A 16,325-nucleotide genomic window follows, 5' to 3' on the forward strand; every position below is an offset into this window, starting at 1 on the left:
GCCAATTTTTGTAAAAGTACCATATACTGCTTAGAAAAATGTTTATTCTTTTCTATTCCCATTCAATTTTCTTCAGATATCTATCATATCTAGCTTATCTAAGATTCTATTCATCTCCCTGACTTCCTTCTTATTTATTTTTGATTAGATTTATCTAGTTCTGAGAGGGAAAGGTTGAAGTGTCCCACTATTATAGTTCTGCTATTTCCACCTGTAATTCATTTATATTTCCTTTAAAAATGCGGATGCTATAGCATTTGGTACATATAGGTTTAGTATTGATATTACTTCATTATTGATGGTACCTCTTCTCATATTATAGTTTCCATGTTTATCTCTTTTAATTAAATCTATTTTAGATTTAACTTTGAAATCAGAATTGCTACCCCTGCTTTTTTTTGCATCAGCTGAAGCATAATAAATTCTAATTCAATCTTTTAGTTTACTCTACATGTACTTCATTTTCAAATGTGTTTCTTGTAAACAACACATTGTTGGATTCTGTTTTTTAATCCATTGTGCTGTTTCCATTTTATGGGTGAATTCATCCCATTCACATTCAAAGTTATAATTACTAGTTGTGTATTTCCCTCCATTTCTATTTTTCCTCAGTTTATCCTCTCCCTCTCTTTTTACCCTATCTTTCCTCAAAGTCTAGTTTACTTCTAACCATTGCCTCCCTAATCCTCACCCTAAGAATCCCTTCCTTATCTTCTCCCCTACCTTCTTATTCCTTAATTTACCTACCTTTCTAAGAGTCTCTCTCTTATCCTCTTATTTCTTGATCTGCATACCCTTCTAAGAGTCCTTCCCTTATCCTATCCCCTCATCCTCCTATTTGTTTATAAGTTAAGAAGACTTTTATACCCTTCTAGATGTTATTCCCTCTTTAAAACAGTTCTCATGAGAATAAGGTTCTAGTACTATTAGCCTTCTACTTGCTCTTGCCTCCACTGTAACAGTTCTTCCACTCATGCCTTGTTTGTAGGAGATGATTGCTCCATTTTACCTCTCTCTAGCTAATTTTATTTTTTAGAATCAAATATAAGGAGTAAACAGTTTGACCTTACTAAATCCCTTATAATTGGTCTTTAATGTTTACCTTCTTATGTCTCTCCTGATTTTTTAGGTCAAATTTTCCATTCAGTTCTAGTCTTTTCCTCACAAATATTTGAAAGTCCTTTAATCCAATAGATATTCTTTTTTTTCCCCTTTAAACCATGCAAGATTATACTTGGCTTTGCTGGGTAAGTTATTCTTGGTTGCAAACTCAGCTTTTTTGCTCTTTGGGATATAATGTTCCATGACCTTCAGTCTTTTAATGTAGAAGATGCTAAATCTTGTGTTATCCTGCCTATAGCTGCATGGTATTTAAATTTTTTTTTCTAGTTGCTTGTAGTATTTTCTCCTTAACCTAGCTTTGAAATTTAGCTATAATGTTCCTGTGAGTTTTCATCTTGTGAATCTATTTCAGGTGGTGATAAAAGGATTTTTTTCAATTTCTATTTTACTCTCTAGTTCTTAAACTGCAGGGCAATTTTTCTTAATAATTTCTTGAAGTATATAGTGTTGACTCTTTTTTTGATCATAACTTTCAGGTAGTCGAATAATTCTTATATTGTCTCTCCTTGATCTGTTCTTCGGATCAATTGTTCTTCTAATGAGATGTTTCACATTCCTTTGGTTTTGTTTTATTATTTCTTGATGTCTTATAAAGTCATTAGTTTTCTCTTGCCCAATTCTAATTTTAAGGAGCTATTTTCTTCTGTAAGTTTTTAAATGTTTTTCCACCTCACTGACTTTCTTTTTTATAATTTTCTTGATTTCCTTATTTTATATTATATTATACTCATATTTATATTATACTCATTTTCCCCCTAATTTTCCCTCAACTTCTATTTGATTTTTTTTTTTTGCTTTTTTTTTAAGTGAGGCAATCAAGGTTAAGTGACTTACCCAGGGTCACATAGCTAGTAAGTGTCAAGTGTCTGAGACTAGATTTGAACTCAGGTCCTCCTGACTCCAAGGCTGGCGCTCTATCCACTATGCCACCTAGCTGCCCTCTTATTTGATTTTTAAAGTCCTTTTTAAGGTCTTCCAAGAACTCTTTTGGGGCTTATGACCATTTTACTTTTTTTTTTTTTAAGTAGAAGTAGTTGTTTTAACTTCACTGTGTTCTTTTGGGTTTGAACTCAGATCTTCTCTATCACCATGGTGGCTATCTATGGTTAGGTTGTTTTTCTTTTGCTTACTCATTTTTTTTAGCATCTTATTTCTTGACTTTTAACTTTGTTAGAGTTGCGCTCTAGTCTCAAAGTATGGTGGATAATGTGTCAGGCTTCTTTTTTCGTGCTATTGTTTTCTAAACTCTTGTCTGGGGACCCGGCCTCAGGTAGTTCTCTCCACCTCTGAGCCACAATCAAGGCCCCCAGCAACACCGTCACTGCAAGTGCTCTTACTTCCTGCAGTCCCTCTCATGGGTGTAAGCTTCAGCCCCTCTCTCTGCACAGGAACAAAAACGGGGACTCCATTCCCCTGCAAGTGAGCATGACCAGCAGGGCCCCTACGGCCCCTCTGCAACCACATTCACTGGTGTGTGCTCTTTCCTCTTTGACCACAGCCACAGCTTGGAAAGTTCTGCACACACGGACTCCATGCCGGCAGCAATCTTCCCCTGATCAATGGGGCTAAAGTTCCTAAAGCTGAGGCTGGCCCCCCCCCACCCCTCAGTTGCTCCCAGGGCTTATTTGTTGATTCAGTAGTATCTGCCCAGAGATATCTGCACTTTAATCAGGCCACCACCTGGGGGGGGGGGTCAGGTCTTTCCAAACTTCCTCCCAAGTTGTCTAAAGCAGACAAGCGCTTTACCCCAACTTTTAATTGTTTCTGCTGCTCAGAGTTCACTTTGAGGCATCATTTTAAATTGTGGGGGAAATTTGGAAGAGTCAAGGAATTTCTTGCCTTATTCTACTATCTTCCTAGAATCCTTCCCTGATTTTAACTTGTTAAGTACATTTTTTCTGGTTTGTGATTCCTTTTTTATCTTTTTGCTTGATCTTCTAACATTATTAAATTTCTTTTTCCTCTTGCAATAGTCATTGTTAAATGTATTTAATTGCCTGTTATTTGAGGACAAGTAAATTTGATATTTGTTTTTTAAAAATCATTTACTTTTAAACATGATTTAATCCTTGCCTCTCCTTTAAGCTTTCTAGTTACATAAAGTTCAATGTTATCACTGATCTACCTACCTTTCTTGAACTGGTTGCACATGTTATGTTTTTGTCCAGTATATGAGTTTCAAGATGTCTGAATCTTTTTGCATTACATGTATTTCTTGTAAGCCACATATTTGTTGAGTTTTGATTTTTTTTAAATTTAACTTTATTTTGATTTCAGTTTCAAATTCTCTGCTTCTATCCTCTCCCTGTCCCACCTATTAAGAAGACAAGAAAAACAAAACCTATTACAAATGTATATTGACATGCAAAACAAATTTCCACATTAGCCAGATTCTCCCCCCCCCAAAAAAAAACAAGAAAAAGAGAAAAAAAATATGCTTCACTCTGTACTTGGAGTCCATTAGTTCTCTATCTGAAGGTGTGGATAGTATTTTTCATCATAAGTCCTTCAAATTGTAATCAGTCATTGTGTTGATTAGAATTATTAAGTCTTTCATAGTTGATTACCTTTATAATATTAATATTACTGTATAAATTGTTCTCCTGGTTCTTACTTCACCTTGATATCAATTCATACAAGCCTTCCCAAATTTTTCTGAAATTATACCCTTCATCATTTCTTACAGCACAATAGTATTCCATCATATTTATATATCATAATTTGTTCAGCCATTCCCTAATTGATGAGCATCCCTTTAGTTTCCAATTCTTTGCTACTACAAAAAGAGCTGCTATAAATATTTTTGTAAATATGGGTCCTTTTCCTCTTTCTTTGATTTCTTTGGGGTATAGATGTAGTACCAGTATCTCTGGGCCAAAGGGTATATATCCAGTTTAATAGCTTTTGAGGATAAATTACTTTCCAGAATGGCTGGACTGATTCACTAATGTACCAACAATGCATTGGTGTACCTATTTTCCCACATCCCCTCCAGCATTTGTCATCACAGCCTGTCTATGAGGTGTGAGATGATACCTCAGAATTGTTTTAATTTGCATTTCTCTAAGTGTCAGTGATTTGGAACATTTTTTTTTCATATGGCTACTGAAAGTTTAGATTTCTTCCTTAGAAAACTACCTATTCACAACCTTTGACCATTTGTCATTTGGAAAATGGCTCTTAATCTTGTACATTTGATTCCATTGACTATATATTTTAGAAATGAGACTTCTATCAGAAATTTCCTGCAAAGATCCCCATTTCCTACTTTATGTCTAATTTTAACTGCATTGATATTATTTGTGCAAAACCTTTTAAATTTTATGTAATCTAAAAATACCTGTTTTGCCTCCTGTTATCCTATCTATCATTTGTTTGGTCATGAATTCTTCCCCTTTACATAGATCTGACAGGTCATTTCTTCCATGCTCTACTAATTTGCTTATGATGTCACCCTTTATGTCTAGATCATTTCTCATTTTGAGCTCATCTTGGTATACACTGTGAGTTACTGTTCTATGCTTAGTTTCTGCCAGACTACTTTCTAATTTTCTCAACAGTTTTTGTCAAATAGTGAGTTCCTGACCTAAGAGCTGAGATCTTTGAGTTTATCAAACACTAGGTTATTGGGTTCATTTACTTCTGAATATTATACCTAATATTAATTTTTAAAAATTTTGAGTTCCAAATTAGTGCACTCCACTTTGGAATAGTTTCTATGTTTGATGATTTACTTTTTTCTCTCTTTTTTCTTTTTAAAAAACAAACTACATTAAAACATTAAGATAAAACACTTAACTTAAAACATCTTAGTACTTCTTTTTGTATCTTGTGTCTCACATCAAATCAAACAGACTTTGGAAACCTTTTAGATAGACCAACACTTGGAGTTGCTGCTTCACCTCCAATTGTGAGTTTCTTTTAAAGCGTGGGCTTTTGGTCAACAAATTATTTGAAAGCTTGTTGTTAAGTGTCTTTCTTCTGCAAATGTTTAGATTTGCTAGGAGGGTGATTTGTAGGATCACAGAATTTATAGCTTGAAGAACTCAGCAATAATTTCTTTTAATCCTTTCATTTGCATATTTAAAGAAACAGGTCCATAGAAGTTAAAAAACTTGCCAAGATCATAGTCACAGAATGAGGATTCAAACTCAGGACATGAAATCCATTGCTCCATACTGCCTGAGACCCATCCCCACACCTTTCAACCTTGTGTATGTTTTGATTTATCTGCCATCTTATTTTCACCATTTCTTCTAGGTAGGCTGGTATACTGGTATCTTTTCATATGTCAATTCATGTTTGAGGCTTAAAGGATCTTTTCCCTTAATATCAAGACTTCTAGAATATAAGGATCACGTACCTTGAGTTCAGTTTGTTTTTTTCTTGATCTTTATTGTGGATTCTTTCTGACTGAAGACACTTCTATGTTCTTGGAAAATGTCCTCAACTACTTCTTTAAATATAGGTCCTAGTTTTTCCTCTTCTTGGTAATACTTAGGTTTGTTTTTTTTTTATCCTGTCTTTAAGACTGATCATTATTTATCTTTGTTAATTACTTTTAAATTCTGGGATTTATTTTCCTGACCCCCAATCTGTTTATGCTGTCAGTTGTTTTTTGCCTCATGGCATAAATTCTGTTTTGTGCTACACTCAGGGATGTTTTTATTTCCTCCATGTTGCTTGACAATCTTATAAATTCTTTCTTCATCTCCTGTATTTTAGGTGAAGAATCATGTCATTCTTCAGTTCTTTCAGTATAACGGTTATCTATTCTATTTCATCTTCCCAAATTTCTTTATTAATATCTTTGGCTGTGCTACTATCCTTTACCATAGTATTGTCTCTTAGTTCTCTGATGTTGCAGATGTTTTAAAATGACATCTGAACTTTCCTTGGCTTTGCCCAGTATCTTTTAGGCTTCTTTTACTTTTCGTTGTCCTATTGTTCTTCTAGGAGGCCTATGATCCTTAGGTCTCCTATATGTCCTATCTTTGAGAACAGTCTGTTTTGCTTACATTGTGAGTATATTTTCTTTTAATGTTGTTGTTTTCTTTTTTCTTCTAGATTTTCCTTCACTTCTGTGTATTTGCATTCCCAACCTATTGTTTTCTCTTGTTTCTCTGGTGAGACTTGCCATTACAAATTCCAGTTTTTCTACTGTGCTCATCATTTTTGCCATGCAGGCCATAAATTCTGCTATCGTAATCCTCATTTCTCTTTTAAACCAGCGAGGAGTAGCATCTTATCAAATGCTGGATCATTTTCCTTTGTTTTGCAATATTTATTCATAGATGCCTGAACCCATTTACTAGATCTGGAGAGCATATTTCATTCTGCAGTTAATTTTTCCCTGTTGATTTATCTGCTTGTGTTCAAGGTCTTTGAGCTTTCTTCTTCTTGAGATCTTTGGGAATTTCAGTCTATTTCCCCCCCACCTCAATTTTCTCCCATTTACTTCCTGGCTCTGTCCTCTCTGATGGAGGTTTCCTTAGGAGCTGAATCTTAAAAGTGTATCAGCCTCCTCCCACATGAGGCAGTTCACTGCCATACCAGCCTAAGACTCTACTAACCTAGTGACTTTTGGGTAGACAGAACTGGCCCCAGCAGGATGCTGAGCACTGTCTTTCAATCTGAGTGGAGTGCCCCAATGCCCTTTTCCCTCAACCCCTAACACACACACATTGTGTCCTGCCCCTCTCCCTCTGTTCTTTAGGTCTCCGGGCCTGTTCAGAGAGCTACCACACTGGTGCTACTGGTTCATTTTTGTAGTTTGGGACTCTGTGGCTCTGGGAAGAAGGGATGGGGTGGGATGTGGTGTGGAGGTCTATTTCCAGCCCAAACACTGTTCCACCCCTTTTGAAGCACTGAGGCAGCACTGGCTATTGGGCCTCAGGGAACTTCCCCAGTCTAGAGTGCTACAAAGGCAAGCGGGCTATCTGTCCTGGCCAGAATGGACTTCCATAGCCTCGAGCTGGGATCTCCATGGCACCTGAATGAAACCAGAATCTACATAGCAGTGGAAAGAGGGATGAGAGACCTGGGTGTGCAGATGGGTTTTGTTTTGAGCGCATGTAGGTCAGCTGGTGCATCCTCATTGCCCAACATGGAGTGTGGGCATGGGGTGCCGAGTAAGCTCAGTCTAAATGTCGGTTCATGGATTTTATTTCCTTCTTTTGGATTCAAAGTATCCTAAATTACAAAGACATCTGAAGTTTTCTTTATCTTTGGTTCATTATTTCTGTTCTGGAGAGGTTTCTGTTTCTCTGATGGAGGGGAATCAGAAAATGTCTAGTCTTCCATCTTGTTTATAATGTGACCCCTCCTATTTTTCTTGTTGATATTTCTAGAAGTTTTGTGTTTTCCTGAAGTTGCTGTTATAGAAATTAATGGAAGCTGATATTCCAACTGATTCTTTCCTCTAACCTCCCTGAAGTCCCTAATCGGCTGTATTCTTAAATGCTTCACCTAAGGTAAGGGAGTGACATTACAGAACTATATTTAAAAAACATACAGACTCCATACAAAGTTAGTTCATTTATTGTTTCTGAACATGTAATACTCATTCAGTTCACTAAGAACTATGTTCTCATAAACACAAGGTAACCAGAAGGAGAGATCTGGAGTTCACCTTGTGTTTTGAGTGTCTGGTACTAGGCTATAGATACGGGGGAAGGAGAAGGGAATTGACATTTATATAGTACCTCCAATGTGCCAGGCACTAAGTGCTTTGAAAATATCTTATTTGATCCTCACAACAACCCTCTGAGGTAGATGCTGTTATTTTACAGTTGAGAAAACTGAGGCAAACAGATTAAGTGACTTGCCCACCCTCTAGGCAAAGCCAGTAAGTGTCTTGAGGTCACATTTGAACTCAGGTCTTCCTGATTCCAAGTCTGTTGCCTGATCCACTGTGCAAGCCAGCAGCCTCAAAAAGGTAAAACTCTTTGTCTCCCTTCCATGCCACTCTCTATATCCAAATACCCCTTCCACTGAGCATTCCCACAAAGGATTCAAGAATTACCAACTAACTACTTCCCTACTATTATCCTACTATCATCCAAGTGGATTTGAATTTCTATCACCCTGTGTGGAAATCCTAGATCTGACTCAGAAACAAAGGAAGAACTGGACCAGCTCCCAGTCGAGCTGTCTGGTAAATATTAAAGTACTTATGGCTTAGAGTCATTTCTTATAACAAGATTTGATTATTACTGGTTCAGGGCCTTTGAAAAACTTCCATAGGCATGCATGCATATTAATTAGTTGCCAAGTAACAAAGATAATTGCCATTTTCTTTATTTATAAAGAATGTGAGGCACTGACAGATGAAATAGGAGAGTGAGAAGGGAGAGAAGGAAAAGAAAAGTGAAAAGTCAAGAGGACAAAGCTTGTTCTTGGTAAAAACTATGAGCTCTATTTTACCTCAGTTCCAGATCTCAGTTACTTACTCTGCTAGGACCAGCATGAGGTTACCTCACTGGGAAGAGATCCTTAGACTGAATGGAGTCTATCACAATTCTATCTCCAGTGCACCTTTTAAAGGCTGAAGCCAGGATCAGGATTTTGGGCCTTGACAGACTGAGGCTCTCCCCTCAGTGCTCTAGCTGTCTCCCCAGGGATAGGCAGAAACAATATATTTTTGTTATATATTTCTACTTTCATGCCTTGCAAGGCCCAAGTAGAGAATGAATTTGTTAAGGCATGGCTAATTTAGGCAAATAAACTGCTTCAGGATACAACCATACTCCAAGCCTCCCTACTCCACATTTTGGGATGTTTAGAGAAAAAACCATTCTGGGTGTAGAACACGATGAAATCCTACCGAATGGATGTACTTTAGCAACCACTGAAACTATGATATCTTTGACAAGGGAATTCCCAAAATACAGATGTACCGTCAAATGACTAAGATTTTAGTGAAACTAATTTGTATTGTCTTAAAAGGCATATGCTGACATAAATCCAGCATCACAGAATTTTAGGGTTAGATAGTATGTTGACTTTCCAGTTCTGTCTTGTGCTCAGGCTTGCTTCATTGGTATTTTTCTCTAACACTAAAATAAATTAACTCTGTCCTGCTGCCACAGGTGCTGAGAGACAACAGCACAAGAAGCCTAAGCCTGGGATGGATCCTGGCACTAACAAATGGACCTGGGCCAAACTCACACTTCAAAAAGGCCATTCGCTGCCTACATATAGTAGGCAAAAAAGCAGATACAGAAGATGTGGCAAGCCATCTTTATTAGGAATTAGTGTTCCTGGGTTATTGTCCTGTATTGTCCCACCAGATGTAGAAAGTCACCTCCCCATCTGTAGATTACTTTGTTGGTTTGTTCATTGTTTGTCCTTCGTTCTTGAAGAGGATCATGACATCAGGAAGGTGATGTCATGACTTGCAAGTGGATTGGATTTAAGTTAGGGAGGGCTGTGCAAAGTCACCAGCCTCACTTTCTCCTCCAGTGCCACCTGGGTCCAGTGGCAAGGTATAGATTAGTAAGACTGGAGATGACCCTGGATGCAGTAGGGTACGTTGGCCTTTTCAAGCTTTACCAGGACTCAGTTTGACTTCTCAAAGTATAAATAGCCATTGTTTCTGTTTTGGCCAGAAACCCTAAGGGTCTTCCCCTCCCTGATCGATTTTTTTTGAGTAGGTAAAAGAGGCCATTCTTTGCCTCATTTCTTACCTAGCCTTAATCACTGAATGGGATTGCATTAAACAAAATCATGGACCATCAGAGGGTATCTATGAGGTTCACTCAAGGGATTTGTTCGTTACAGTTGGACTATCTTTGTGACAATGACACAGATTCATCAGCATAAGCAAGTCAGCAAAAGTCCCCTGACTCCTAGTGTAGACTTCTTTGTCCTATACCGTGGTTTAGCAAATCTGAATTCATATCTGACAAATTCACCAGGGTCACTATTCATCCACACAGAGTAGGAGCAGTCTAGTGTAATGGAAAGAATGCTAGATTTATAGTCCAAGAACATGACTAAAGGTCCAGCTCTGCTCCTTACTACCCATGGGACAAGTCTGTCACCTCTCTGGGCCTCAGTTTCCTCACCTATAGAATGAGTAGATTGGACTAAGGTTCCTTTCAGCTCTAAATCTGGGATCCTCTATTGTTCTTGACCTACAGTCTATAGGACCCATTCTTTGTGTTGACCTCTGCAGTGGGAAGGGAAAGCTCTCCATTCTCTTTCCATGGGCCCTGTGCGGCCTGGGTGAGGGACGCCATAAGGCATAGGAATGCCTTAGAACAAAGCCTTTCCTTTGTGTAACACTAACTTGTCTGTACTGCATTGAGCCCACAGCCCTGTTCAAATCAGTAGCGTGTGCTAAGCCACATCTTGCCACAATCTATCTACCTTTACTTGCTTAAATACTACAATAGGCAGAAGGAGTTCACTTTCCTTCCTAGGCCCATTTTCCTCAGGCCTATCAATCAGATCCTTGAATCATAATCATGGAGCAGGAAGGGTCCGCAGAATTGGGGCACAACGTTAAAGCTCGAAGGGATCTAGTTCATCTGGTTCAGCAACAAGCACTTTCATAAGACGGGTTTTTTTGTGCATTCTTAGAATATAACTTTTTGAAAAGTTGTTTTTTTTAAATTGTATTTTCAGTGGTACCAGAAAGATTTTACACTGACCTCATCTGTACCATTTTATATATTATTTAATTTAGATAAATCATTTTAGTAGTAAAAATAAATAATCATTGTCTCTAGAAGACCTTTGTCTTCTACCATTAGTGTAAATGGTAAATTGAGTTTAACTATTAGTTTTTACTTTAGAAGGTAGGGTAGTTTAGGCCTTACAGGGATTAGGTACTAGAAAAGGACAAAACAATGGTAAGATAAAGGGAAATACGACAGCAGCAAAATGTGTGTGTGTGTGTGTGTGTGTGTGAGAGAGAGAAAGAGAGAGAGAGAGAATGGGAAATAACTAAATGAAGACAAGTAGGAAGAAAGAAGGCTTAGGTGGGGGCACACTTTAACAGAGGAGAGGAAAGGAATATGAAAGCTCTGTTTATCTCTAAAGCTAATGATTTACTAATGTTTGCCCATTAATGAGATGATTCAACACTCGGGTATTCACATTAATTAGTTTTGGCTAAAGGATGATAGGCATACATAATATCTTACTAGCAAGCCACTAACACCCAGTCGCTTGCATTTTACAGATGGGAAAACTGAGGCTGAGAGAGGAGACATGACTCATCCATAGCCTCATAGAGAATTAATGGCAGAGCTAGACCTTAGATCCTGGATCTCCTAACCCCCAGGCCAGTACTCTTTCACTACTTGGGATCAACTAACACGATATTGAACTGGTTTGGAGATCACACTCCGCCCAGGATTCAAAACCCTCTAGAGTTGGCCTTAACCTGTTTGAATCTCCCACAGGACGGCTCTTTACACATCTCTTGTTTTAGCCAGTCTGCCCTATTTATCACAGTACACATCCTGCCCCCTCTTAACTCCTAACTCTATACTTTTATTTGCACTGTCTTCTCTACTTATGTCTTTCTCTGTCAACCCTTAAATGTCAAAATCCTCTGATTTTTCCAAATCCTTCTCAGATACCAGCTCTACGTTAGAGGGCAGCAAGTCTTCATCTTCATGGCTGGAGCCTAGTTCTTCTTCTGTGAACTTCTCCTAACACTTTATGTCACTTTTTTTTTTTTAAAGAGACCTGTGATTTCATAAGTCTTGGGAACTTTTGGTGAGGAACTTTAATAATTCAGGTAGACACCTTTTCTGTATCTTCTAGTCTTAGAGGGTTGTCTAGAATAGCACTTTTTAAACTGTGGGTCACAGTTTAAGACACAGTGAAAGGGCTGCAAGTATAAAAAGTTTAAGAAGCCCTGGTCTAGAACACTAAGGGGCTGCCCAAGGTGAAACAGCCAGAATGCCATAGTGGTACACCTCAAATCCGGGGCCTGCTGACTCCAAGGAAAACTCTCTGTCCCCTACATCACCTTGACTCTATTACACGCAACCTGATAGTTATATTTTAGGCTTATCCCCTACACCATCCCCTCTAGAAGGTAAGTTCCTTGAAGACAGGGATTTAATTATTTTAATTTTAAAAATCCCTTATAATACAGTACCTGGAACATGGCACTTGCTTGGTCAGGATGCACTGAAGGATTTTCATTCTCCAACTGGGAAAACTGAGTTTAGCAAACTTGGCCGAAGCACTATATTAGTCAAATGAGATAATATATGTATAGCCCTCAGCAAACCTTAAAACAACACTATATAAATGCCAGCCATTATAAATAATTTTTCAGGCTTTCAAGTGCTACAACTATCATCTTCATCTTAGGACATCAGTGGCCTTAGTCTCACAAACATCTGGTAATGACTGCAGGCTCTGAGATCTGTGTTTTGTTCTGGTGCTTCCAGATCTCTGGCTCATCTGAATGGAAAAGGGAGATAGTGACAGAAAAGGAAAAGGGAAGGCAGCTGTAGGCCAATCCTCAAAGGCAACCATACATTCTGATGAAGGTACAGTCTATCTTAAACCAACAATGTTGAAAGAAAATGGATCTGAAAAAAGAAAGCACAGGAATTGCCCAACAATGACAGTTGGTCACAGTGAATAAAGAAATATAAAGAGCTCAGGCCTAGAGGTCCTCAAGCAAACTTAGGTAGGTATAGGCTTGCCTCTCAGCTAACTTTGACAGCCTGAAAGTAGGGGAAAGGGCACACAGCTCTTGCGCCATTCCTAAGACAGTATAAATCACTACCTTATGTGTAAAAAAGTGACGCTGGAATCACGCTGCTGGCTAATTACTCTACCATTGACTGAATAACAACCACCTACCAATCCAGCATTCTGAAGCCTAGTAAAGTATTCACTAGCAAAATGAAGAGAAGAGCATTTTTAAATGACAGGACAAAAATCCAAACTGGCTTATCTGCCTTGTGTGGTGAAAGAAGATAAAAAGCATCAGAGTAAGAGGGAGAGAATCCCAGTTCAAGGAAGGAACACATGAGGGCATCTAGTCCAATCCTTCTACCTAGGGAAGGAATCCATCCCCCCCCCCCAGCCTTTTTTAAACTCTTAGTAAGCTATCTTCTTCAGCATTTCAGTAGCTACTTAACAATGCTTAGCATAAAACCTAGCACCTAACAATATCAGTTGACCAAAGACAACTCTTTCCATTTATAAGCACTTGCAAATCCTACTTTCAAAGGAAACTTTCAGTCATTCAAATCACTTATTTCTATAGGCCCCAGGGCTAGTTTAAAATGTTTGTAGTTAATCTTGAGGAGGATTACCTTAACTTCCATTAAAGAACTAAAACTCCATCTTGGGTTAAAAATCTCTGGTAATAAGACACCTGCCACATCTCACCAACCTTTTCTATTCTTTTGTCAAAATGCATAAATACCACTCTGGTAAAAGCAAAATGGGCCATTCCACACTTTAAGACTTCAAGTACTCTCCTCACACTTATTTAATTGTCCCTATTTTTACAAATGAGTAAACTGAGGCTGGAAAGGTTACATCTATAAAGGGTAAGTCTGAAGGGTTAAAGTCCACTGTCTGCCTTCTTTCCACTGAACCATTTTCTTTTACTACTGGGGAGAGGGAAACCACACACCAACTTTACTGTCAAGTACAGCTAGATGGGAGACAAAGACATACAACTTCATAACAACCAGACATGGGGAAAGGAAGTTATACTGGACTCTTATAAAGCAAAAGATAACAAATCCATAGTAAGAATAACCAGCCCTTCCCTGTTCCCATGTTAAAGTCTGATTAGTCATCAGTAAGCACAGTCAATTCAGGAAGAAGAAAAAACTGGTGTAATCCATTGCCTTGAAATCTCCTAGGCTCCACCGATTGGAGGGGGGAGGAGAGTCTGGGGGATTGGCAGCCTTACTATTCCACATATTTCCTTGGGTCTTATGATACTCACAATCCTTATAACCCTTTGTCTCCTCATATACTAAAGTTATATATACGTAAAGGTGTTTATACATGCATGACTCAAAATTTTTAAACGAGGAATATAGCAAAAATTCTGAACATACCTGAGATTCACATCCAGGTTTCCTGATTCCAATCTTTAGTGGTCTTTTTATTACACTATCTTACTCTTATGCAGGATTTAGAACTGGAAGGGGTTTTATAAATAACCTGCTCTTAACAACCTCCTTTTTTTTTTTTTATAACAGAGATGGAAATTGAGGCTCTAAGAAGTTAAGGGATTTACCCAAGGTGACATGGGTAGTAAGTAAGTAGCAACACCAGAATTCAAAGCTAGGTCCTCCAATTCCAAATCCAATGTTCTTTCCACTAGACCACCCTCTTTAAAAAAAAAAAAAAAAAAAAAGAAAAAAAGAAATCATAAAACCATAGATGGTTAAAACTGGAAGACACCTTGAAGGTCACCTAGTCTAACCCCAGAACTTTCTCCATCATACCACCTGCTCTCTGTGAACACTGATATATCAATTGGTATGAAGAATAAAACTTGAAACTTTTCCATCATCGTAAGATATGAGCAACTACTAAAGTCTACCTCATTTTCTCAGTTGAGTTCCATGAAACTAGTCTCAACTCGAAGCATACAAAAACCACATTTATACCATTTAGGTAGTTTGGGTACCAGGAATGGATTATCAGGGACAGATTAATTTGTTTTCGTTTTAAAAGGTGGTTATCATTAGGCTGTAGGTAAAGATGGGATGAGCTGCAGAAAGAGAAAACATCTCGTGGATTCCCATCCCATTTATGTAAAGTTCTTCCATAAAACTGCAGAGTCAAATCCCTTAAATCAGCGGTGGGGAACCTGTGGCCTCCAGGCCACATGTGGCCCTCTAGGTCCTCAAGTGCAGCCCTGGATTTGTTCAGTGAAGTTTGCATTCAATCAAAGGGCCCCACTTAAGGACCCAGAGGACCACATGTGGCCTGGAGGCCACAGGTTCCCCACCCCTGCAGCTCAAACCAAATGACCCTGAAAAATTTGTGGGGGGGGGGGGGGAAGAAGATACCTCTGTGTGTTAGAGGGGAGAAGCACTTTGCTAAGGACTTGTTTATTCTTTTCATGTTATCAGTAAAAGTTACTGAAAATGAACAATATTTACCAGGTCTTGACATCTTATAAAAAGGAAAGGCTGGTGACACAAGACACCTTTTTATATGTAACCATGAATAAACTATTTCCTCTCTATGAGCCTCAGTGTCCCCATCTGCAAAATGAGAAACACAAGTTTAAGATATCTCTTAGCATCACAACATTTATTCTAGCAGGTTTCCAAGACGCCTTTTAGTTCTAACCTTCTAGGAATGTTCTATTCCTTCCAGGTATAAAGTATGCCAGTGAAGATCGGGGGGGGGGGGGGGGGGGGGGGGTGGTAGATGGCTATCAGGGCTGCCTCATTTCTAAGGAGCCGAAGAATCCAAGGAAGAAAAATTATGTGATTTTATTTAATCCTGTATATTTTTTGAGACTCCGCTTTGAGTGTGTGTGGAAGAGGGTGCATTACGGGAGAGGCTGAAAGTCATAAAGCTTTCAAGGGTCCCTTTAAGTTATCCCTAAAGGCGCCCTCACCAAACAGGCTTCAGTGAAAAGTGAGGGTTTGTACTTCTCGTGGACTACTCGTGCAGCGATGCTTTGTTGCAGGCGAGGGGGCAGGGGCTGGATGAATGACAGTGGCCAGCAGAAAGCGCTAGCCTGCATCTCAACGCCAGGAGAGCTAGACGGAGCACGCCGGTCTACGCTGCAGACCCTCGCCCCGCGTGGCCCGGCCCGGCCCGGTACTCACCTCCGTGATGATGGTGGTCAGGTACGTGTCCTGGCTGTACTCCCAGCCGTCCAGACAGGTCTCCAGCTCCACCTGACTCAGGTTCACGTCCCTCCCGGGCACTAGCCCCTGGGCCGAGAAGTTGGTCAGCGCGGCGAGCTGGTAGCGCCGGCACTGCCTGACCATCTCGCGGCCGTCCTGCAGCGGGATACTGTGATTCCTCCACTCGCTGCTCAGGTTCGCCGAGGCGGGCACCCGGCAGTGGTGCTCGGGGACCGCCGCCAGGAACACCACGGAGATGCCATTGAAGCCGTTGGGGATGATGCTGGCGCTGAGCAGGAAGAAGATGAGGCGCTGGAAGGGTCCCCACTCGCCCAGGAAGGCTGTCACCTCGTCGTAGTCCCGCATGTCGCGGGCGGCTCCGGGGCG

The 16,325-nt window shown here is 39.4% G+C and overlaps 1 protein-coding gene across 2 annotated transcripts in view; it reads right to left on the minus strand.

The window, feature by feature from the left end:
- Positions 1 to 16,305, minus strand: part of LOC114033647 (solute carrier family 22 member 5-like) — a 56,818-nt gene extending 40,513 nt beyond the window's left edge. For both annotated transcript variants that reach the window (XM_027849278.1, XM_027849277.1), the window contains exon 1: positions 15,918 to 16,305. In XM_027849278.1, coding sequence (XP_027705079.1) covers positions 15,918 to 16,304 — 387 coding nt within the window. In that variant the 5' untranslated portion in view covers position 16,305. The remainder of the gene's footprint in view (positions 1 to 15,917) is intronic.
- Between the last annotated feature and the right edge of the window lie 20 nt (positions 16,306 to 16,325).

This window comes from Vombatus ursinus, unplaced genomic scaffold (genome assembly GCF_900497805.2).
Source record: "Vombatus ursinus unplaced genomic scaffold, bare-nosed wombat genome assembly UNPS02007284.1, whole genome shotgun sequence".
Classification (NCBI taxonomy): domain Eukaryota; kingdom Metazoa; phylum Chordata; class Mammalia; order Diprotodontia; family Vombatidae; genus Vombatus; species Vombatus ursinus.